The sequence below is a fragment of the Anolis sagrei genome, chromosome 5 (genome assembly GCF_037176765.1).
Source record: "Anolis sagrei isolate rAnoSag1 chromosome 5, rAnoSag1.mat, whole genome shotgun sequence".
Taxonomy (NCBI): domain Eukaryota; kingdom Metazoa; phylum Chordata; class Lepidosauria; order Squamata; family Dactyloidae; genus Anolis; species Anolis sagrei.
This window is the reverse complement of record NC_090025.1, coordinates 1,442,004-1,466,264: the sequence shown is the minus strand read 5'-3', so window position 1 is coordinate 1,466,264 and position 24,261 is coordinate 1,442,004. Positions and strand designations below refer to the sequence as shown.

General features: G+C 42.8%; 1 protein-coding gene across 1 annotated transcript in view; it reads right to left on the bottom strand.

Annotated features, from left to right (window-relative positions):
• Nucleotides 1-23,189, bottom strand: part of LOC132777155 (uncharacterized) — a 41,945-nt gene extending 18,756 nt beyond the window's left edge. Inside the window, exons 1-3 of the mRNA XM_067468430.1 lie at nt 22,940-23,189; nt 7,008-8,711; nt 590-651 (exon numbers count right to left, since the gene is read on the bottom strand). Coding sequence (XP_067324531.1) covers nt 590-651; nt 7,008-8,537 — 1,592 coding nt within the window. The 5' untranslated portion in view covers nt 8,538-8,711; nt 22,940-23,189. The remainder of the gene's footprint in view (nt 1-589; nt 652-7,007; nt 8,712-22,939) is intronic.
• Between the last annotated feature and the right edge of the window lie 1,072 nt (nt 23,190-24,261).

The window sequence follows — 24,261 nt, the reverse complement described above, 5'->3', positions numbered from 1 at the left end:
GACCAAAGTTTGTCCATGCCCAATCTAAGCATTAGAACCGGGATTGTGGCGCAGCTGGCTGAGTGTCAGCTGCATTAAGATCACTCTGACCAAAAGGTCATGAGTTCGAAGCCAGCCCGGGCTGGAGCGGGTGTCCAGCCATTGTGTAGCCCGTTGTCGACCTTTGCAACCCGAAAGACAGTTGCATCTGTCAAGTAGGAAAATAAGGGACCACCTTGTGTGGGAGGCTAAATTTAACTAATTTATGAGGCCATAAAGAAAAAAGACTCCGGGGAATGTGGAATGCGGAAGAACTTCATCGGTGTCGTTGATGGACGATGAAAAGCAGCAGTTCCCCTGGTGGCCAGAAAAAAGTTAAATAGCCTCGGTGTAGTTGTCTGTTAAATGTTATTTGTCAAACTGGCATTGAATGTTTGCCATATATGTGTTTACTGTAATCCGCCCTGAGTCCCCTGCGGGGTGAGAAGGGCGGAATATAAGAACTGTAAATAAATAAATAAATAAATAGAACCCCCAAATCAAACCATTTCAGAGTTTCAAGGCTACACTCCCCCCCCCCCCCCCCATCAAACAATCCAAAAGTTCTTACTGTTGACGTAGCTGATGGCAATTCTCCAAATGAACAGGTGTACTGAGGTGCAGAAGCCAACCCTGCAAGAGGGAAAGACAGCTTGAAACCCAGGAAAGAGGTTGCATGGGTGACCATCTTGCAAAGCTCCAACTCACTTGGCTTCCCACAATCCCACAAAATGCCAGCTAGAAGTTTCTGGGAAGCAGCATCTCATCCCTCCCTCAAGATCTCCCGTGAGATATCACAGGCCATGAACCAGCTTTGCCATTATTATTAGCAAAATTTGAAAAATGTTCTGTTCCTGGTTTGAAAGTGTAATCTCCTGTTGAATTTTGCGGTCCTTACTGGAAAATACTTTGTTTTTGTGGCTGCCACAAACGAGGTTGAATTGGCTGAGATTCGATGAGGTCTTTCTTGGAAAACTAGAGCAAAATAGGCGGCAAAATGTACTGCAAATGCTTTTGCAGTTTTATTTATTTATTTATTTATTTATTTGCTGCATTTGTTGACCGCCGTTCTCAGCCCTTAGGGCGACTCACGGCGGTGTACAACATATAAAAGACAATTTACAATAAAGCCATAACAAAAAACCAACATATCACTAATACACAATCATATAATTACACTAAAATAAACCTTTCCCATGTTTTTTTTATGACGGAATCAGTTAGGAAATGACATTTACAACCCAGGAACAAAAATAATGTTAAAGAGTGTTGTTGTTGTTATTCTTGTTGTTGTCGTCATCACCATCACCTTTATAAATAAAAGTCAAAGTAGGTATATGTGTATGTTGGCTGACTGGTGCCACAAAAACTCCTTCACAGATTGATGGACCTGAACCTAACTTATCACACATGACTGAAGATACTGTTGAATCTTCAGTACTGGTGAGTATGGAAATCCACCCATTTGGGTATATTTTTACAGACTTTTAAAAAATGCTACGTTGCCGGCCGCAACCAAGCACAAAAGGGAAGCAGAGCATTTCTATGTATATGTTTCTTTATTTATTTATTTATTTACATTTATATGCCGCCCTTCTCACCCCGTAGGGGACTCAGAGCGGCTTACAAGGTATATATATTACATACAATATATTATATTTTTAGCATAGTACAATATCAGCATTAAACATTGCTATATTGCACCATACCACTATATCGTAATATTATTAGTAACATTATATGTAATATAAATATGTAATTATAATATATTATTATTATCAGGAGCCCCCCTGTGCCGGCAGGACTGAAGACCAATAGGTCGCAGGTTCGAATCCGGGGAGAGGCGGATGAGCTCCCTCTATCAGCTCCAGCTCCTCATGCAAAGGGGACATGAGAGAAGCCTCCCACAAGGATGATAAAAACATCAAATTATCCGGGCAATGTCCCCTGGGCAACGTCCTTGCAGACGGCCAATTCTCTCACACCAGAAGCGACTTGAAGTTTCTCAGGTCGCTCCTGACACGACAAAAAAAAATATTATCATATTATTAGTAATATTACATGTAATATAAATATATAATTATAATATCATATTGTTATTATTATATTGCATTACATTATAATATTATAAATATTATATGTATATACAATATATTACATTACATTATATTATTAGAATAGCACAGGAGACAAGGTGGACTTGTCCCCGGGCCCCCTCTCTCTTCACTCTGGCCAGAGCGACAGTTGGTGCTGTCTTCTAAGACGTGTCTTCTCAGAAGACCTGCACACCAGTTTCAGCAGGAAGTGCTTTTTAGAGACAGAAAGGCCTGGCTAATGACTCCCAGTTAGGGACAAAGCTGCTGAGCTATGAAGAGAAGCACAACCCACAAGGGCACAGTCGGGAGATTATGTCAGAAATATTAAAAATTAACTAGGTATTTTTTAATTACAAAAATGTGAGTTGAGCACTGAAAGGGTTAAATGGGTGCAATGACTCAGCAAAAGCTGCAGTTTTATATAAGCAGGAGTGCCTGTAGCTTAGTAGCAGTCAGTCTGAGCTAAACCTCAGTGGGAGAAAAGTCTCAGTCTGTGAGAAGGCCTTCCTCTCAAAGAGACAGGAGGCATTGTTCTTAAGACCATTCCTCTCCATGGGCTCTTAAGCTTTCCCACATGATATCTCAAGGAGACAGGAGGTATCGTTCTTAAGACCATTCCTCTCCATGGGCTCTTAAGCTTTCCCACATGATATCTCAAGGAGACAAGAGGTATCGTTCTTAAGACCATTTCTCTCCATGGGCTCCTTGGCTTTCCCTCACAATCTCTCAAGGAGACAGGAGGCATTGTTCTTAAGACCATTCCTCTTCATGGCCTCCTAGGTTTTCCCTCATGATCACTCAAGGAGACAAGAGGTATCGTTCTTAAGACAATTTCTCGCCATGGGCTCCTTGGCTTTCCCTCACAATCTCTCAAGGAGACGGGAGGCAATGTTCTTAAAACCGTTCCTCTCCATGGGCTCCTTGGCTTTCCCTCACAATCTCTCAAGGAGACGGGAGGCATTGTTCTTAAGACCAGTTCTCTCCATGGGCTCCTTGGCTTTCCCTCATGACATCTCAAGGAGACAGGAGGCATTGTTCTTAAGACCATTTCTCTCCATGGGCTCCTAGGCTTTCCCTCACTATATCTATTCCTCCCCATGGGCTTTTTTGCTTTGCTCCCACTCTCCTTTCTCTAAAGGAGATAGAAGGCATCATTCTTAAGGCCATTCCTCTCCATGGGCTCCTTGGCTTTTCCTCAAAACCTCTCAAGGAGACAGGAGGCATTGTCCATAAGACCATTTCTCTCCATGGACTCCTTGGCTTTCCTTCACAATCTCTCAAGGAGACAGGAGATATCATTCTTAAGACCATTCCTCTCCATTGACTCCTTGGCTTTCCCTTACTATCTCTCAAGCAGACAAGAGGCATTGTTCTTAAGACCGTTCCTCTTCATGGGCTCCTTAGCTTTTCCTCAAAACCTCTGAAGTAGACAGGAGGCATTGTTCTTAAGACCATTTCTCTCCATGGGCTCCTTGGCTTTCCCTTACTATCTCTCAAGGAGACAAGAGGTATCGATTTTGCTCCCACTCTTCTTTCTCTCAAGGAGATAGAAGGCATCATTCTTAAGACCATTCCTCTCCATGGGCTCCTTGGCTTTCCCTCACAATCTCTCAAGGAGACAGGAGGTATCGTTCTTAAGACCATTCCTCTCCATGGGCTCCTTGGCTTTTCCTCAAAACCTCTCAAGGAGACAAGAGGCATTGTTCTTAAGACCGTTCCTCTCAATGGGCTCCTTGGCTTTCCCTCACAATCTCTCAAGGAGACAGGAGGCAATGTTCTTAAGACCATTCTTCTCCATGGGCCCCTAGGTTTTCCCTCATAATCTCTCAAGGAGACAGGAGGCATTGTTCTTAAGACCATTTCTCTCCATGGGCTCCTTGGCTTTCCCTCACAATGTCTGAAGGAGACAGGAGGCATTGTTCTTAAGACCATTCTTCTCCATTGACTCCTTGGCTTTCCCTCATGATCTCTCAAGGAGACAAGTGGCATTGTTCTTAAGACCATTTCTCTCCATTGTCTCCTTGGCTTTCCCTCATGATCTCTCAAGAAGACAGGAGGCAATGTTCTTAAGACCATTCCTCTCCATGGGCTCCTTGGCTTTCCCTTACTATCTCTCAAGGAGACAAGAGGTATCGATTTTGCTCCCACTCTTCTTTCTCTCAAGGAGACAGAAGGCATAATTCTTAAGACCATTCCTCTCCATGGGCTCCTAGGCTTTTCCTCAAAACCTCTCAAGGAGACAGGAGGCATTGTTCTTAAGACCGTTCCTCTCCATGGGCTCCTTGGCTTTCCCTCACAATCTCTCAAGGAGACAGGAGGCAATGTTCTTAAGACCATTTCTCTCCATGGGCTCCTAGGCTTTCCTTCACAATCCCTCAATGAGACAGGAGGTATCATTCTAAAGACCATTCCTCTCCAATGACTCCCTGGCTTTTCCTTAAAACCTCTCAATGAGACAAGAGTCATTTTTCTTAAGACCGTTCCTCTCCATGGGCTCCTAGGCTTTCCCTCACTATATCTCTTCCTCCCCATGGGCTTTTGTTGCATTGCTCCCACTCTTCTTTCTCTAAAGGAGATAGAAGGCATCATTCTTAAGACCATTCCTCTCCATGGGCTCCTTGGCTTTCCTTCACAATCTCTCAAGGAGACAGGAGGCATTGTTCTTAAGACCATTTCTCTCCATGGGCTCCTTGGCTTTCCCTTACTATCTCTCAAGGAGACAAGAGGTATCGATTTTGCTCCCACTCTTCTTTCTCTCAAGGAGATAGAAGGCATCATTCTTAAGACCATTCCTCTCCATGGGCTCCTTGGCTTTCCTTCACAATCTCTCAAGGAGACAGGAGGCATTGTTCTTAAGACCATTTCTCTCCATGGGCTCCTTGGCTTTCCCTTACTATCTCTCAAGGAGACAAGAGGTATCGATTTTGCTCCCACTCTTCTTTCTCTCAAGGAGATAGAAGGCATCATTCTTAAGACCATTCCTCTCCATGGGCTCCTTGGCTTTCCTTCACAATCTCTCAAGGAGACAGGAGGCATTGTTCTTAAGACCATTTCTCTCCATGGGCTCCTTGGCTTTCCCTTACTATCTCTCAAGGAGACAAGAGGTATCGATTTTGCTCCCACTCTTCTTTCTCTAAAGGAGATAGAAGGCATCATTCTTAAGACCATTCCTCTCCATGGGCTCCTTGGCTTTCCTTCACAATCTCTCAAGGAGACAGGAGGCATTGTTCTTAAGACCATTTCTCTCCATGGGCTCCTTGGCTTTCCCTTACTATCTCTCAAGGAGACAAGAGGTATCGATTTTGCTCCCACTCTTCTTTCTCTCAAGGAGATAGAAGGCATCATTCTTAAGACCATTCCTCTCCATGGGCTCCTTGGCTTTCCCTCAAAACCTCTCAAGTAGACAGGAGGCATTGTTCTTAAGACCATTCCTCTCCATGGGCTCCTTGGCTTTTCCTCAAAACCTCTCAAGGAGACAGGAGGCATTGTTCTTAAGACCATTTCTCTCAATGGGCTCCTTGGCTTTCCCTCACAATCTCTCAAGGAGACAGGAGGCATTGTTCTTAAGACCATTCCTCTCCATGGGCTCCTTGGCTTTCCCTCTCTATCTCTCAAGGAGACAGGAGGCATTGTTCTTAAGACCATTCTTCTCCATGGGCTCCTAGGTTTTCCCTCATAATCTCTCAAGGAGACAGGAGGCATTGTTCTTAAGACCATTTCTCTCCATGGGCTCCTTGGCTTTCCCTCACAACGTCTCAAGGAGACAGGAGGCAACGTTCTCAAGACCGTTCCTCTCCATGGGCTCCTAGGCTTTCCTTCACAATCCCTCAATGAGACAGGAGGTATCATTCTTAAGACCATTCCTCTCCATGGACTCCTTGGCTTTCCCTTACTATCTCTCAAGCAGACAAGAGGCAATGTTCTTAAAACCGTTCCTCTCCATGGGCTCCTTGGCTTTCCTTCACAATCTCTCAAGGAGACAGGAGGCATTGTTCTTAAGACCATTTCTCTCCATGGGCTCCTTGGCTTTCCCTCACAACGTCTCAAGGAGACAGGAGGCAATGTTCTCAAGACCGTTCCTCTCCATGGGCTCCTAGGCTTTCCTTCACAATCCCTCAATGAGACAGGAGGTTTCATTCTAAAGACCATTCCTCTCCAATGACTCCCTGGCTTTTCCTTAAAACCTCTCAATGAGACAAGAGGCATTTTTCTTAAGACGGTTCCTCTCCAAGGGCTCCTAGGCTTTTCCTCACGATATCTATTCCTCCCCATGGGCTTTTTTTGCTTTGCTCCCACTCTCCTTTCTCTAAAGGAGATAGAAGGCATCATTCTTAAGACCATTCCTCTCCATGGGCTCCTCGGCTTTCCTTCACAATCTCTCAAGGAGACAGGAGGCATTGTTCTTAAGACCGTTCCTCTCCATGGGCTCCTAGGCTTTCCCTCACTATATCTATTCCTCCCCATGGGCTTTTTTTGCTTTGCTCCCACTCTCCTTTCTCTAAAGGATATAGAAGGCATCATTCTTAAGACCATTCCTCTCCATGGGCTCCTTGGCTTTCCTTCACAATCTCTCAAGGAGACAGGAGGCATTGTTCTTAAGACCGTTCCTCTCCATGGGCTTCGTTGCTTCTCTGCCCACTCTCTTTACTCTCAAGGAGAGAGGAGGCATTGTCCTTCAAGACCATTCCTCTCCATGGGCTCCTTGCCTTTCCCTCCCAATCTACTTCCCCTCAATGAGAAGGGAGGCATAGTTTTCAAGACAGACAGACAGACCCCACAGGCCTGAAGGCCACAGTCAGGACTGACCCAGTCAATGCCAGGAATTTCCACTTGTTACCATATTAATCTGACACAAAATAAATCAACTGGGGGGAGAAGAGGGGGGCAACTCACCCTTAAATGCGTACACTCTATTTTACAGAGAGCACACGTATGTGGAAAGAGTCTTGGCGACGTGCCACTGAAATCCCGAATCATGGATGGAGTGGGACAGTTCATCCTCCAGGACTCTGAAGAAGCAGGAGCCATTGCCACCTGGGCTCCCATAGGACTGTAAAGTCCATCGCCCCCAACAGTTTCCTGGGAAGGTAACTCGGGTAGCTGGCGAGCCGCCTTTTTCATTTGAATCTCTTTCAAGATTTCAGGTATGTTCTCAGGTTTCAGCTGATCTTCTGGATACTTGCTAAGTTCCTCCAAGTCTTCATTAGACAAACCAAAGCTCTCCAAAATTTTGGAAGCGCTCTCTTGTAAGTAATGTTTGTTTGCCACCTTTCTTGAAGCAAGATGGTCAGAACTATGGCTCCCGGAAGGGAATGCATAGTTTTCCCCTTGGGCAGGACCATATTCTTCCAATTCCTCCTGCCACAACGCAGGAGATGGACCTGGTCTCCCAGCACCTGATCCTGCTTCTGGCCAAGGCTCACAAGGCGGTGCATTTGGCTCGCCCACCCATGGAGGCACATTCCTCCTGGGTTCACACATCTCATTCTGTGACATGTCCTGCATCACAGGAGGCACATGCCCCCTGCGCTCAGGCACCCCATCTGGGAGCTGGAGCAGAGGCCCTCTCCTCTGGGGACCCAGCAAAGGCCTCCGCACCTCTGGAGGCATGGGACGTTCCCTCCTAGGCTCTGGGAGGCAGTCCATCTCTGGAGGAATGGGGCCATCACTCCTTGGCCCTGGAAAAGGCCCCCTCATCTCTGGAGGCACGGGACTTTCCCTCCTAGGTTCTGGGAAGCGGCCCCTCATCTCCGAAGGCATGGGACCTCCACGCCTCGGCCCTGGGAAACGGCCCCTCACATTTGGAGGCATAGGCTCTCGAAATCTCGGCCCTGGGAAAGGGCCCCTCACATCTGGAGGCCTGGGATCTCTAAATCTTGGTCCTGGGAAAGGGCCTCTCACATCTGGAGGCATGGGACCTCTAAATCTTGGTCCTGGGGAAGGGCCTCTCATCCCCGGAGGTATGGGACCTCTAAATCTTGGCCCTGGGAAAGGGCCCCTCATCCCTGGAGGCATGGGACCTCTAAACCTCGGCCCTGGGAAAGGGCCCTCCATGTCTGGTGGCATGTACTCATCAGGTCCCCACATCTCATCTGAGTATCGGTTCATCTTCCAGGGAGGCATGTCGCCTTCAGGCCCCCACCTCCCATCCAAGTCTTGGTCCATCATCCAGGGAGGCATGTCGCCCTCAGGTCCCCACGTCTCATCGGGGAACGGTCCCCTCATCCAGGGAGGCATGTCGCCCTCTGGTCCCCACGTCTCATCGGGGAACGGTCCCCTCATCCAGGGAGGCATGTCGCCCTCCGGTCCCCACATCTCATCTGGATAAGGGGTTTGCAGCAGTGGAGGCGGTTTTGCCTTCGGTTTCTTTTGTTTAGCAGCTTTCCCCCCCTTTTTTCCTTTCGAAGCCTCCTTTTTACCCATGGCTGTTTATGCCTCAGTCCAAATAAGCGAAGGATCAAGTTCTGGGAAGCCAGAGGACTCAATTGCGAACGGGATACTTGTGCTTCAGTCTGAGTCGGCGACAGAGGAAAAGTCAAGCTGGAATGTCCTCAAGAATCTACATGGCGTGGATGGTCTGCCACAGAAACCACAAAGCTGAAAGTTAAAAAAAAAACTATGTTTATCTTTTCTGTCTGTATGGACTAAAAATGATGCTACATTTCTGTAATTTACAGATACTTGCAGACCCCCTCCACCTTTTTAGGGTTTGGCCACTCTGGGCTTTTCAGATCACTCTCTCAAGCAAAACTGAAGACATCAGAGGGAGTTGAGCTTACCAACAGGCTGCACATAATCACTGCATTGCTTCACATCAAAAATGCAAGGTCTTAAAACCAGAAAAAATATGGATTTTCCAGGAAAACAATGCTCTAAACCAGGGGTCAGGAACCTTCGGCTCTCCAGGTGTGGTGGACTTCAACTCCCACAATTCCTTGAGGCTCGGCATTCACCTCAAAGGCTTACCTTGGCCTCAAGGAATTGTGGGAGTTGAAGTCCACCACACCTGGAGAGCCGAAGGTTCCCCATGCCTGCTCTAAACAGTGTAGTTTATTATTATTATTTTAAATAATAAATACTGTTTTTCTCTCCACAAGGAGACCTAAAGGGGCTTACATTAAAAGTATTTCAATGCAGTTTAAAACCTACAAATATAAACATTGAAACAGAATTAAGTATCTGGGTTGTTGTAGGTGTTTTCGGGCGATATGGCCATGATCTAGAGGCATTCTCTTCTGACATTTGGCCTGCATCTATTATTTATTTATTTACAGCATTTATATACCGCCTTTCTCACCCCTGGGGGGACTCAAAGCGGTCACAACCTCTGAGGATGCTTGCCATAGATGCAGGCGACACGTCAGGAGAGAATACCTCTAGAACATGGCCATATAGCCCGAAAAACCCACAACAACCCAATTATTCCAGAATTAAATATCATTGGTATTTTCTAAATTCAGTTAAAATCCATAAAAACATATTCAAAACTAAAAACCACAGCAGCCCATTATTTTATCTTTAAAACATGTTATATTTATGCAGAAATATATTTATGCAGAAAACTGGACCTAGAGAGCTGTACCCTGTCTAATTTATATCAACTGTTTCAATGTCTTTTGGTATCAGCACTGCTTTATACTTCCATTTTATGTTCAGTAAAAAAGAAAGAACAGTTATACTGGGAAAAACATTCAAAAAAGTGGGCGTGAATTTCCACCCACTTCTAGGTTGTCAGTTTTTTAAACTATTTTTATTCGAACTGTGGGCATACCCTTCTAAATCACAGGGTGTACAACTGACCCTGGTTCCTCGCTTTAACTAGTGAAAACACCACCAGCAAATCGAAATGTAAGAGCCGGTTTCTAGTGGGTCAGTTGTTTGTTTGCAACCCAAAGCAATGCTTCTTCTTTTGAAGTTTTCCTTTTTTTGGAAACCTACCCACCTTGGGGAATGTACCCAACTTACAAGTTAAGACTTTTTTTACAGGTTCATCTTCTGGCCATAATTTCCACAAGCCTTTCCATACTTTTTAGATATATGACCATCGTATTTGCTGTTGTTATGAAGTGCTATCAGGTCAACTTCAACAACCTTGCCAATGAGAGACCTCCAGGTGACGTTACCATTAAATGACCGGCTTTTCCAAGGAGCCTCATTGTCCCATGAAAAGTCCAGAATAAGGTAGGCTCGGTTTCACTCTACGGAGAGTTCAGGCTTGATTTGCTCTCAACCCTATTTATTTGTTCTCTTAGCAATCCACATTATTATCTGTGGAACCACATTTCAAAGGAGTTGATTTTCTTCTTACCAGCTAACTTCATCTTTACACAGCTCTAAATAAAGCTCGTTTTTCCCATGTATATGGCTGCATTTTCTTCCAGTGAATACATTTATTTATTATTTATTTATTTACTACATTTGTAGACCGCCCTTCTCAGCCCTAGGGCGACTCACGGCGGTGTACAACATATAAAACCAGGTACAATTTCAACAAAGCAATTACATAACAACAATAAACAACAACACTATCAATAATACATTTATACTAAAGCATTCGCCACGTCTCATCGTTGAATCACAATCCGAATCTCATTGTCCATGTTCCATTCTAATCGTCACTGCCAATTGTTGCAGCACTTACACAAACGCCATTTGTACTCAAACTGCACATAAGAAAGCCAGTTGGCCTTCCTTTTAAAAAGCATTTCTCTCAACTTGAACTTCTAGCTGTCTTGGTCAAAAGATCACTGTAGAAGAACCACCTCCAATTTTTAATCAATTATTTCCTTTTCAAAGGCTTCCCAGGGCAAGGTGGTCATTGTTACTTGCAGAATAAATCTCTGCTTGTATTTATACCAAACTCATAGAAAACCCATACTGAGTTTTGAATTCAGTGTGTGACATTACATTATCACACCAAATCAAACCAGGCCACCTAGAACTTGAATCATGACCACCCAAGAATCTCTCGTTTCTAAGCGAAATTTGTCACTTTAGTCACACAAAACAAAAGGATCCGCAACACCGTAATACCACTTATGATCTGAGCTTACGGAACACGTACTCAGCCGTATTCAGCCGAACTCTGAATATGACATATTTGCAGCGAAGGACCGAGCAATGCCTAAGTGTTCTCTTTAGGTCCCTGGGGTCAACTTTTGCTAGAACAACATGGCTGCCGTCTTTGCTAAGCCCTCCTCCATGATTCTATCGTTTATTTGGACCAGAAACCCAAAACATTCATTCCAGATAAGAAAAATAAGGTTCCAGATCACATATAAAAAATCATATTACACGCAGAGTCCTGGAACAGATAACTTGCACAATATGTCTACTATACAACCTGACATTAAGGAGTCCTAAACAATCCATTTCCTTAAATTCTCAGTTTCATCCTGGACTTCTGCAGGGAGACCAAGGGGCTTGTTTATAAAGGTATTGTCCTCCCAACCCTGCTCTACAACTGCGAAACGTGGACTGTCTACAGACATCACATGCAACTCCTGGAACGATTCCATCACCGCTGCCTCCGGAAAATCCTGCAAATCTCTTGGGAAGACAAGTGGACAAATGCCAGCGTGCTGGAAGAAGCAGAGACCACCAGCATTGAAGCAATGGTTCTCCGCCATGAACTCCTCTGGACCGGCCACATAGTCCGAATGCCTGACCACCGTTGTTGGTGGACAGGAAAAGAGATTGAAAGATGGGCTCAAAGCCTTAACAAGATGGGCTCAAAGCCTTAACAACTCTGGCATAGACACTGAGAACTGGGAAGCCCTGGCCCTTGAGTGCTCCAGCTGGAGGTCAGCTGTGACCAGCAGTGCTGCAGAATTTGAAGAGGCGCGAATGGAGGGCGAAAGAGAGAAATATGACAAGAGGAAGCCATGTCAAGCGAAAGAGAGAAATATGACCGGGACCTCCAACCGGGACCGCCTTCCGTCTGGAAACCGATGGCCTCACTGCAGGAGAAGATGCGGTTCAAGAATAGGGCTCCACAGCCACCTACGGACCCACCGCCAGGATACTACACTTGGAGGACCATCATCCTTGGACTACGAGAGATCGCCTAAGTATAGAGAATATAGTATGTACTGGTTTTATTATGTTTTTATTAATGTTATTATGTAATGAATTTTTATCTATTTTTAAATATTTTAATTCTTCTTATATTGTTATGGGCATCGAATTGTGCCGTCCTGTAAACCGCCGTGAGTTGCCCTCGGGCTAAAAATGGCGGCATAGAAATATAGTAAATAATTATATATTTTATTACCTGTCCGAATTAATCTACCCCTATGAACCATTGTGGAGATCAAGATCCTCCAGGGAGGCCCTGCTTTCCATCCCGCCATTGTCACAGGCACGATTGGTGGGGACGAGAAACAGGGCCTTCTCGGTGATTGCCCCCCCCCGGACTTCCTGGTGAGATCAGGTCGGCCCCCTCCTTCCTGCCCTTTAGAAGGATGGTAAAAACTTGGCTGTGGGACCAAGCTTTCGGGACAGGGCAATAAAGCAGCAATAGGAAAGATGACCAGGCCAATTAGATTTGACGCTGATGACTAGGATGGTTTTAAATGGTGTATTTTAATATAAATGTTTTTTTTAATGTTTATGTATTGTATGTGAATTTGTGTCCCGGCATTGAATGTTTGCCGTGTACATGCTGTGCTCCGCAGAATATCAATCTATATAAAAATGTAATGTTCATTTGTGGGATTAACAGAACTCAAAAACCACTGGACGAATTGACCCCAAATTTGGACACAAGGCACCTAACAACTCAATGTACGTCCACTCAAAAAAAAAAAGATTTTCTCATTTGGGAGTTGTAGTTGCTGGGATTGATATGTCACCTACAATCAAAGAGCATTCTCAACCCAACCAACAATAGAATTGGTCCAAACTTGGCACACAGTTCTCCCACGACCAACAGAAAATACTGGAAGGGTTGGTGGGTAGTGTCCTTTCGTGTTGGAGTTGTAGTTCATCTACATCCAGAGATCACTGTGGACTCAAACAATGATGGATCAGGACCAAACTCTACATGAATACTCAATATGCCCAAATGTGAACACTGGTGGAGTTTGAGGGAAATAGAATCTTGACATTTGGGAGTTGTAGTTGCTGGGATTTATAGTTCACCTACAATCACAAAGCACTCTGAACCCCACCAACGATAGAACTGGGCCAAAACTCCCACACAGAACCCACATGTGGGCCACAGCAACGAGTGGCGGGAGACGGCTAGTGTTTAAAATAAATAAATATCTCAATATAATGGTATACTTCAACATAGTAATATTTAATACTGATATTGTGCCATGCTAATAATATATATTGTATGTGTGTGTATGTGTAGTGTGTGTGTGTGTATTGTAAGCTGCTCTGAGTCCCCTTCGGGGTGAGAAGGCGGCATATAAATGCTGTGAATATAATAAATAAATAAATAAATAAAAATACTAGATCAGTGTTTCTCAACCTAGGGGTCGGGACCGCTGTGGGGAATGTGAGGGGTGTCAGAGGGGTCATCAAAGACCATCAGAAAACATAGTATTTTCTGTTGGTCATGGGGGTTCTGTGTGGGAAGTTTGGTCCAATTCTATCCTTGGTGGGGTTCAGAATGTTATTTCATTGTAGGTGAACTATAAATCCCAGCAATTACTACTCCCAAATGTTAAGGTCTATTTTTCTCAAACTCCCCCACAGTGTTCACATTTCAGCATATTGAGTATCCGTGCCAAGTTTGGTCCAGATCCATCATTGTTTGAGTCCACAGTGAACTACAACTCCAAAAATTCAAGGTCAATGTCGACCAGATCCTCCCAGTATTTACTCTTGGTCAAGGAAGTTCTGTGTGCCAAGTTTGGTTCAATTTCATCATTGGTGGTATTCAGAATGCTCTTTGATTTTAGGTGAACTATAAATCTCAGCCACTACAGCTCCCAAATGACAAAATCAATCCCCCAACCCCACCAGTATTCAAATTTGGGCATATGTGCTGGACGAGGTTACACTCCACCTGAAGGCGCAGGTTCGCAGTTTGGAAGTTGTCCTAGATTCATCGCTGAGCCTGGAGCCCCAGGTTTCGGCGGTGGTCAGGGGAGCTTTTTCATAATTAAAACTTGTGCGCCAGCTGTGCCCGTACCTTGGGAAGTCTGACTTGGCCACGGTGCTCCACGCTTTGGTTACATCCCATTTAGATTACTGCAACGCTCTCTATGTGGGGTTGCCTCTGAAGACTGCCCGGAAGCTTCAACTAGTCCAACATGTGGCAGCCAGACTACTAACGGGTGCTGGCTCCATGGAGCACATCACTCCGCTGTTACACCAGCTCCACTGGCTGCCAATTAGCTTCCGAGCACAATTCAAAGTGCTGGTGTTAACCTATAAAGCCCTAAACGACTCCGGCCCTGTTTACTTCTCCAAACGTATTTTCCCCTAAGAACCATCAAGATGACTAAGATTGTCTGGAGAGGCCCTGCTCTCGGTCCCACCAGCCTCGCAAATGCGTCTGGTAGGGATGAGGGACAGGGCCTTCTCGGTGGTGGCCCCTCAACTCTGGAACTCTCTCCTTCTGGAGATCAGAACCGCCCCGTCTATCCTGACATTTAGGAAATAGGTGAAGACTTGGTTTTGGAGGCAGGCATTCGACGAGTGAGTCAACACCCTGAGATATGGATGATGAGCAACGATTTTAGCGTGACGACTGACCATTATAGCTATTGATTGTAATTACTTTTAATGATTTACTGTAATATGTATTATGATGTTTTATTGATTGTGTGTGATATTATGGTTGGAAACCGGTCTGAGTCCCTCAAGAGAGGTGAGAAGGCCGCTATACAAAATCTTTTAAAAAAAAATAAATAAATAATGTATTGTCGAAGGCTTTCATGGCTGGAATCACTAGGTTCTTGTGGGTTTTTTCGGGCTATAGAGCCATGTTCTAGAGGCATTTCTCCTGACGTTTCGCCTGCATCTATGGCAAGCATCCTCAGAGGTTGTGAGGTCTGTTGGAAGTAGGACAATGGGTTTATATACCTGTGGAATGGCTGGGGTGGGGCAAGGAGCTCTTCCCTGCTGCAGTTAGGTGTGAATGTTTAGCTGATCACCTTCATTAGCATTTGAAGGCCTGCCTGAGTCTGGGAAAATCTGTTGCTGGGAGGTGTTAATCTGTGCCTGTTTTTTTCCTCTCTGTTGTTTAGCTGTTATAATTTTAGAGTTTTTTAATACTGGTAGCCAGATTTTGTTCATTTTCATGGTTTCTTCCTTTCTGTTGAAATTGTCCACATGCTTGTGGATTTCAATGGCTTCTCTGTGTAGCCTGACATGGTGGTTGTGAGAGTGGTCCAGCATGCTGTGTCCAGGCTGGTTCATCAGGTGCTCTGCTATGGCTGACTTCTTTGGTTGGAGTAGTCTGCAGTGCCTTCCATGGTCCCTACAAGAACCTAGTGATTCCAACCATGAAAGCCTTCGACAATACAGAAAATACTATGTTTTCTGATGGTCTTTGGTGACCCCTCTGACACCCCCTCACGACCCCCACAGGGGTCCCGACCCCCAGGTTGAGAAACACTGGCCTAAGGGCTGAGAAGAGCGGTATACAAATAAAGTAAATAATAAATAAATTATTATTTATTCCCGCCTCTGGAATGCCCTCCCGAAAGATCTTAGACAGGCCCCTACTTTGGCGGTGTTCAGAAAGAACCTGAAAACCTGGCTGTTCCAACATGCCTTCTCAGATTAGGAACCCCACTATCAAGCCCAGAAGCACTTTAGCAGAGTCAAGATCACCCTCAACGCACACTGCACTTATATATTTTTTAATCCCATATCCCTCCAACACTTTCAGCACTTTTAATCCTGTACCCTACTACGGCCGGCTCAGTTTTTTTAATAATGCTCTGTTGTATTGTTACTGCTATTGTTTTCTGCTTCAACTGTTTTATTTGCTATGTTTTGTATTGTTGTATTGTGTTGGGCTCCGGCCTGTTGTAAGCCGCATCGAATCCTTTTGGAGATGCTAGCGGGGTACAAATAAAGTTATAATATAATAATAATAATAAATAAATAATACTACATAATACATGTGTGTAAATATGATATTGATAAACATAGGTGTGTTTGTTTTCTGTGTTGTTAGAGAGTGAAAACAAATAATGAAAAGTGTAAGATAGATATGATGAATGGATACATACAAGTATGTGTTTATATCAGTCCCCCTCCAGCTGTCTGGGCCTTCAACTCCCAGAATTCCTGACCACTGAACAAGCTGGATAGGGCTTCAGGGAGTGGGAGGATTCTAGAATGCCTGGATTATGGACTGTATACTCACACAAAGTCAAAGGACCTCCTCCGCCCAAAGCTCCCAGCCGACCGTTATGGCGCACGCCACAAGGCAGGTGCAGACAGCACTGCGCAGGCGCACAGCCCCTTCTACCCACCCTCCTCAAAACGCCTGCGCAGAAGTCGAAGCCCCATTGGACTCCACATCGCCGGCGGGCTCGCGGACAGCCAATCGAATGCTCTCTTTCCTCTCTCAATCTCTGGCCAATAGCCGCCTCCTTTCTCCGCGAAGTCAGAGCCAATCAACGAGGCGGTGCGCAAAAGCCATTGGAGGAGCAGAGGAGACGGATAGGGCAGCGGGCCAATGGGGTGGAGGTAAAGGGGAGGGACGTCGCGCGAGGGCAACCAATGGGAAAGCGATAAACCAGAGGGCGGGAAAGAGGAGAGGGTAAAGCCATGGAGTGGACGGAGTGGCGTCTCTTTCGACCAATGGCGCGAGAGACACAGAATCCTAGAATCCTAGAGTGGGAAGAGACTTCGTGGGCCATCATCCAGTCCAACTCCATTCGACCAAGAAGCAGGGATATTCAAATCACCCCTGACAGATGGCCATCCAGCCCCTGTTTAAAAGCCTCCAAAGAAGGAGCCTCCACCACACTCCTCAAGGGGCAGAGAGTTCCACTGCTGAATGGCTCTCACAGTCATAAAATCCTAGAGTTGGAAAAGACCTCCTGGGCCATCATCCAGTCCAACCCCATTCGGCCAAGAAGCAGGAAAAATGCACTCAAAGCACCCCCGACTGATGGCCATCCAGCCTCTGCTTAAAAGCCTCCAAAGAAGGAGCCTCCACCACACTCCTCAAGGGGCAGAGAGTTCCACTGCTGAACGGCTCTCACAGTCATAAAATCCTAGAGTTGGAAGAGACCTCCTGGGCCATCCTCCAGTCCAACCCCATTCAGCCAAGAAGCAGGAAAAATGCACTCAAAGCACCCCTGACAGATGGCCATCCAGTCTCTGTTTAAAAGTTTCCAAAGAAGGAGCCTCCACCACACTCCCTCCGGGGCAGAGAGTTCCACCGCTGAACGGCTCCCACAGTCAGGAAGTTCTTCCTCAGTAGCAAAGTAACAAAAGAAGTAAACTCACCCAAGATGAGCAAATAGGGCAGAATGGAAGAGATATAGGAAAACATCTATAATATCAGTATATTATATAATCCTAGTATATTAATTATACATTAATATCCTAATCTCTCTCTCTATATATAAATGCTCTGTGCATAATGAGTGCCTTAAAAACAAAAGAGCCAATGAACGAAATCACACCAAATTTGGCAACAAAACATCTCATAATACAAGGGGTGACCATCACTCCAAAAGTTATGATTTTGTCATTTGGGAGTTGTAGTTCCTGGGATTTATAGTTCACCTACAATCAAAGAGCATTCTGAAAACCACCCTCAATGAAATTGAACCAAATGTGGCACACAGAACTCCCCTGACCAACAGAACACACTAGAAGGGATTGGTGGGCATTGAGCTTGAGTTTGGGAGCTTTAGTTCACCCACATCCAGAGAGCACTGTGGACTCAAACAAGGATGGATCTGGACCAAACTTGGCACAAGCACTCAATACACCCAAATATGAACACAGATGGTGTTTGGAGGAAATAGACCTTGACATTTGGGAGTTGTAGTTGCTGGGATTTATAGTTTACCTACAATCAAAGAGTATTCTGAACTCCTCCAACAATGGAATTCAACCAAACATGGCATACAGGACTTCCATGACCAACAGAACACACTGGATACGTTTGTTGGGCATTGACCTTGAGTTTGGGAGTTGTAGTTCACCTACATCCAGAGAGCACTGTGAACTCAAACAATGATGGATCTGGACCAAACTTGGCACAAGCACTCAATACACCCAAATATGAACACAGATGGAGTTTGGGGGAAATAGACCATGACATTTGGGAGTTGTAGTTGCTGGGATTTATAGTTTACCTACAATCAAAGAGCATTCTGAACTCCATCAATGATGGGATTGAACCAAAAGTGGCACACAGAACTCCCACGACCAACAGAAAATACTGGAAGGCTTTGGTGGGCATTGACCTTGAGTTTGGGAGTTGTAGTTCACCTACATCCAGAAAGCACTGTGGACTCAAACAATGATGGATCAGGACCAAACTTGGTATAAGCACTCAATACACCCAAATATGAACACAGATGGAGTTTGGGGGAAATAGACCTTGACATTTGGAAGTTATAGTCACTGGGATTCACAGTTCACCTACAATCAAAGAGCATTCTGAACCCCACGAACAACAGAATCGGGGCAAACTTCCCCCACAGAACCCCCATGACCAACAGAAAATACTTAAGGCCATCCAGTCCAACTCCCCTCATCAAGGCAAGAAAACATAATCAAAGTCCTCCTGACAAAGAGCCATCCAGCCATAGAGATAGATAGGATTCACACACACAGGTATAGTATCTTAGATTTGAAAGGGGCGCTTAAAGAAGGGCAATGATATGTTGCATGTTCCAGAGTGGGCAAACCAGACACTCTCCACATCAACACTGACAAAGAAACAGCAAGAAATACTGTTTACTCACAAGCGTATATATTAGAAACCAACACTTTCTCATTATTTTATTTCCCAGATCAACAGACGGGGCCACAGCAACGCGTGGCAGGGGACCACTAGTATTTTATATATTACTAATAATATAATATACTGGTGGTATATTATATCTGTTGTGGTATGATAATTATATATTCTATACAATCTATATCTCTTGTAAGCCGCACCGAGTCCTCCGGGAGATGGTAGCAGGATATAAATAAAGGTTTATTATTATTATTATTGGTCATGGGGGTTTTAGGTTTGTCATTTGTGAGGGTCGCAGCGGTGTTTGGAAGTGAGTGAAGGTACTGCAAATCCCATCATCCTTGGCAAGTGTGGTCCAAATCCATTGCTGGTTGGGTTCACAGTGCTCTCTGGATGTAGGTGAACTACAACTCCTATAAATCAAGGTCAATTCCCACCAAACCTCTTGTTCAGTTGCTGATCAATTCCTGTTTTCTGTGTGCTCTAGGAAAGGGTTGAGGGAAAGGCAGAGGGAATTTTGCACAGAGAAAGGAATTCTGGGATGTCCATTCTGGATAAATAACAGAGCATGTATGAAATGGTCCCCGAATGAAAGCATTCCTTGGGTGGTTGGTGTTTGGGGAGGACACTGGCAGCATTTGGGCTACATGTTTACAGTGCTCACGCTAACCTGCAATGTCAGTGGAGGGAGTGCCTTTGGAGGCTTCCCAACACTCGGAACTATGTTTGGTTTGTGGAAGCCTGAGGTTGGCTGTATAAGTGGACACCTCTGCCACATACACACTTTCACTTTAATTATGTGTATTATTATTATTATTATTATTATTATATATTCTATTATTATATTGTCGAAGGCTTTCATGGACGGAATCACTGGGTTGTTGTAGGTTTTTCTCCAGGCTATATGGCCATGTTCTAAAGGCATTTATTAATAATATTATTACATTATTATTATTATTAATTATTATTATTATCATTAAATTACTAATAAAATAATATTAAAATTAAATGTGTATTAAAGATTAATAATTAATATTAATATATTTAATAAGAACTTAATGTAATGTATATACATATGTGTATATATATGTATAGATAGAATATAGATGTGCATAGATAGCTGCAAAGATAGAAGAGATATAGAAAACAAGTGTAATACAGGGTTAGTCAAAATGCATAGGCCAATAAGCCATTCAATTGAATGGCTTATTGGCCTATGCATTTTGACTAACCCTGTATATGTATGAGGGTTGAATGAAAAGTAATGCCTCCACCTTTGTTACGCTAGCACTTCGGAAAGACTTTTGACTTACAAAACTTCCAATTTCTTGTGATTTCTGATTTTTCTGATTGTTTCGCACATCTCTATTATATATGTCTAGAATATACGAGGGTTGAATGAAAAGCATTGCCTGGGTTTGGATGGGAATATTTTTAATAAATCAAATGCAGAAATCATCCTTAGAATGTGCTCTTTAACTACCACTATTCACTTTTCGACATAATCACCAGACAATTGGATACATTTCTGCCAACGATGAACAAGTTTTCTGAAGCCGTCCTAGATGCTCTGTTTTTCCGCAATCCATTGTGCACAGATCTTCTGATAGCCAAGCAAAGTGATAATGTGAGCCACACGTTCTTGCGAAATGCCGATTATGCTTGAAATTTCTCTCTGAGTGATACAACGATCGTCCTGAATCAATCTGTCAACCTCTTGCTTGTGAAACTCGGTGGCTGCTGTCACAGGACGTCCAATTCTTTCTTTGTCACGCAAGTCAGAGGTTCCCACCTCAACGTCTTTAAACTTTTTCACCCAACGACGCACAGTACTCACATCCACACAATCCCCATAAACAGCTTGCATTCTCTGATGAATCTCCTTTGGAGTGACACCTTCTGCCGTCAAGAATTCAATGACTGCACGTTGCTTAAGTCGCATTGACTGACCGTCTGCGCAGGGTTCCATACTTTGCACTTTAACAACACAACCGTTCAATGATAAAAGGCTTCCCGCCAAAATGGAACTGTAGAGGAGAGTCTACTGAACAAGCCAGTACCTGCCGCATACCAGTACTGCCATCTGTTGAGGAGTTACGAAGGTGGAGGCATTACTTTTCATTCAATCCTCGTATTAATTAATAAAATTAATAAGAAAATAATATTAGTTAAATAAATTAAATATGTGTATTAAAGATTAATTATTAATTAATATTAATATATTTGATAAGAATAAATTTATTGTATATAAACTGATATATGTGTATATATGGATAGATAGAATAAATGTGTATAGATAAGATATATGTAGAGATAGATGTATAGATAGATGATACATAGAAAACAAGTGTAATATATGTATACTGAATAAAAGAAAGTGCTTTACAAATACATAGAAAACAAATAAGTGGTAACATATATAACTATTAATTAAATTAGTAATAAAATAATATTAATTCAAATTAAATATGTGTGTTAAAAGAATAAAAGAATGCATAAAAGAATGTACTTTATAAATACCTAGAAAACAAATAAGGAGTAAGAAATATGATAATTATTGATTAAATTACTAATAAAATAATATTAATTAAAATTAAATATGTGTATTAAAAGAATAAAAGAATGAATAAAAGAAGGTGCTTTATAAATACATAGAAAACAAATGTAAGAAATATGATAATTATTGATTAAATTAGTAATAAAATAATATTAATTCAAATTAAATATGTGTTTTAAAAGAATAAAAGAATGCATAAAAGAATGTGCTTTATAAATACATAGAAAACAAATAAGGTGTAAGAAATATGATAATTATTAATTAAATTACTAATAAAATAATATCAATTAAAATCAATTAAAATTAAATATAAAGTAAATATGTGTATTAAAAGAATAAAAGAATGCATGAAAGAATGTGCTTTATAAATACATAGAAAACAAATAAGGAGTAAAAAATATGATAATTATTAATTAAATTACTAATAAAATAATATTAATTAAAATTAAATATGTGTATTAAAAGAGTAAAGGAATGCATAAAAGTAGGTGCTTTATAAACACATAGAAAACAAATAAGGTGTAACATATATGATAATTATTAATCAAATTAATAATAAAATAATATTAACTAAAAATAATTAAAATTAAATATAAATTAAATATGTGTATTAAAAGAATAAAAGAATGCATAAAAGAATGTGCTTAATAAATACATACAAAGCAAATAAGGAGTAAAAAATATGATAATTATTAATTAAATTACTAATAAAATAATATTAATTCAAATTAAATATGTGTATTAAAAGAAAAAAGAACGCATAAAAATGTGCTTTATAAATACATAGAAAACAAATATGGTGTAAGATATAATAAAAGAATGCATAATAATTAATTAATTATTAATTAATTTCAATTAATATTATTTTATTACTAATTTAATTAATAATTAGATATGTTAAATAAGGTGTAACATATCTAATTATTAATTAAATTAGTAATAAAATAATATTAATTGAAATTAATTAAAATTAAATATAAATTAAATATGTCTATTAAAAGAATAAAAGAATGCATGAAAGAATGTGCTTTATAAATATGTGTATTTATATTAAATATAAATTAAATATAATTGATTTAATTTATATTTAATTATAATTAATTATAATTAATTTAATTATATTTATAGAAATTATATAAATTAATTATATAACATAATTATTTAATTATAATTAAAATATATAAATGTATAAATTATATACATCAATTATATAATTATAGTTAATTATAATTAAATATAATTAATTTATATTAATTAAATATAAATCAAATATGTGTATTAAAATTAAATATGTGTATAAATCGATACATAACATTATGTTTTATAGATGTATCTAAATCAAATGAAATCAATATAATGTTTACTTACACAAACAGAAATGTTCTCCTCAGCATGCCGCCATTTTACCTCACGACAGACAATTCCGACCCGACCGTTATGGCGCATGCGCGGTGCCTCCCACGGAAACCACTGCGCAGGCGCAGAGCCCGTTTTCGCCACAGCTGTGGTTCCCTCAGATTCTACCCTCCTCAAAACGCCTGCGCAGACGTCGACGCCCGATTGGACAAGACATCGGCGACTGCCTTGCGGACAGCCAATCGAACACTCTCTTCCAACTCTATCAATCTGTGAGTCAGTTGGTGCAACCGCTGGCCAATGGCCGCCTCTCATTTTTCCCACGTGGGCAAAGTCTAGGCCAATCGGCGATGCTCTTAAAAGACGGAAAGAAAGACCTCTCAATGGGCGGTCCATAAAACTCATTGGAGGAGCTTCGGAGACGGATGGAGCAACGGACCAATGGGGTACAAGTTAAAGCCCACGCGGGCAAAGTCTAGCCCAATCAGCGACGATCTTAAAAGAGGGCAACAAAGGCATCTCACGGGGCGGTCCATAAAACTCATTGGAGGAGCCTCGGAGACGGATGGAGCAACGGACCAATGGGATATAGATAAAGCCCAGGCGGGCAAAGTCTAGCCCAATCAGCGACGCTCTTAAAAGAAGGAAAGAAAGGCCTCTCAATGGGCGGTCCATTAAAGTCATTGGAGGAGCCTCGAAGACGGATGGAGCAACAGGCCAATGGGGTATAGATAAAGCCCACGCGGACTTAGTCTAGCCCTATCAGCGATGGCATCTCAATGGGCGGTCCATAAAACTCATTGGAGGAGCCTCGGAGATGGATGGAGCAACGGACCAATAGGGAATAGATAAAGCCCAGGCGGGCATAGTCTAGTCCAATCAGCGATGGCTTCTCAATGGGCGGTCCATAAAAGTTATTGGAGGAGCCTCGAAGATGGATGGAGCAATGAGCCAATGGGGTGTAGATATAGAAGAACGACGTCGCGTCAAGGCAGCCAATTGACAAGCTGAAATCTAGAGGGTGGGAAGGCGAGAAACTGCTCACATTTGGGAGGCGGTGACGAGGAAGAACCAATGGGATTGTCGGAATGGGAGGAGTGGCGTCTCTTCCGACCAATGGCGCGAGAGGCAGAAGACATAAGTCAACGGAGCCTTGGCCGTTTGTTTCTTTGAGGGGTGTGGGCGGGATCGGGGCGGAGCCTCGAGCAATGCGACCAATGGTGCGAGGGGAGGCGGAATCGGGCCGGAGTGGCGGACTTCTTAACCAATGAGGCGAGAGGTGGAGTCGGCGGTGGGAAGAGTGGCGTCCGTGCGGTCCAATGGCGCGAGGGGGA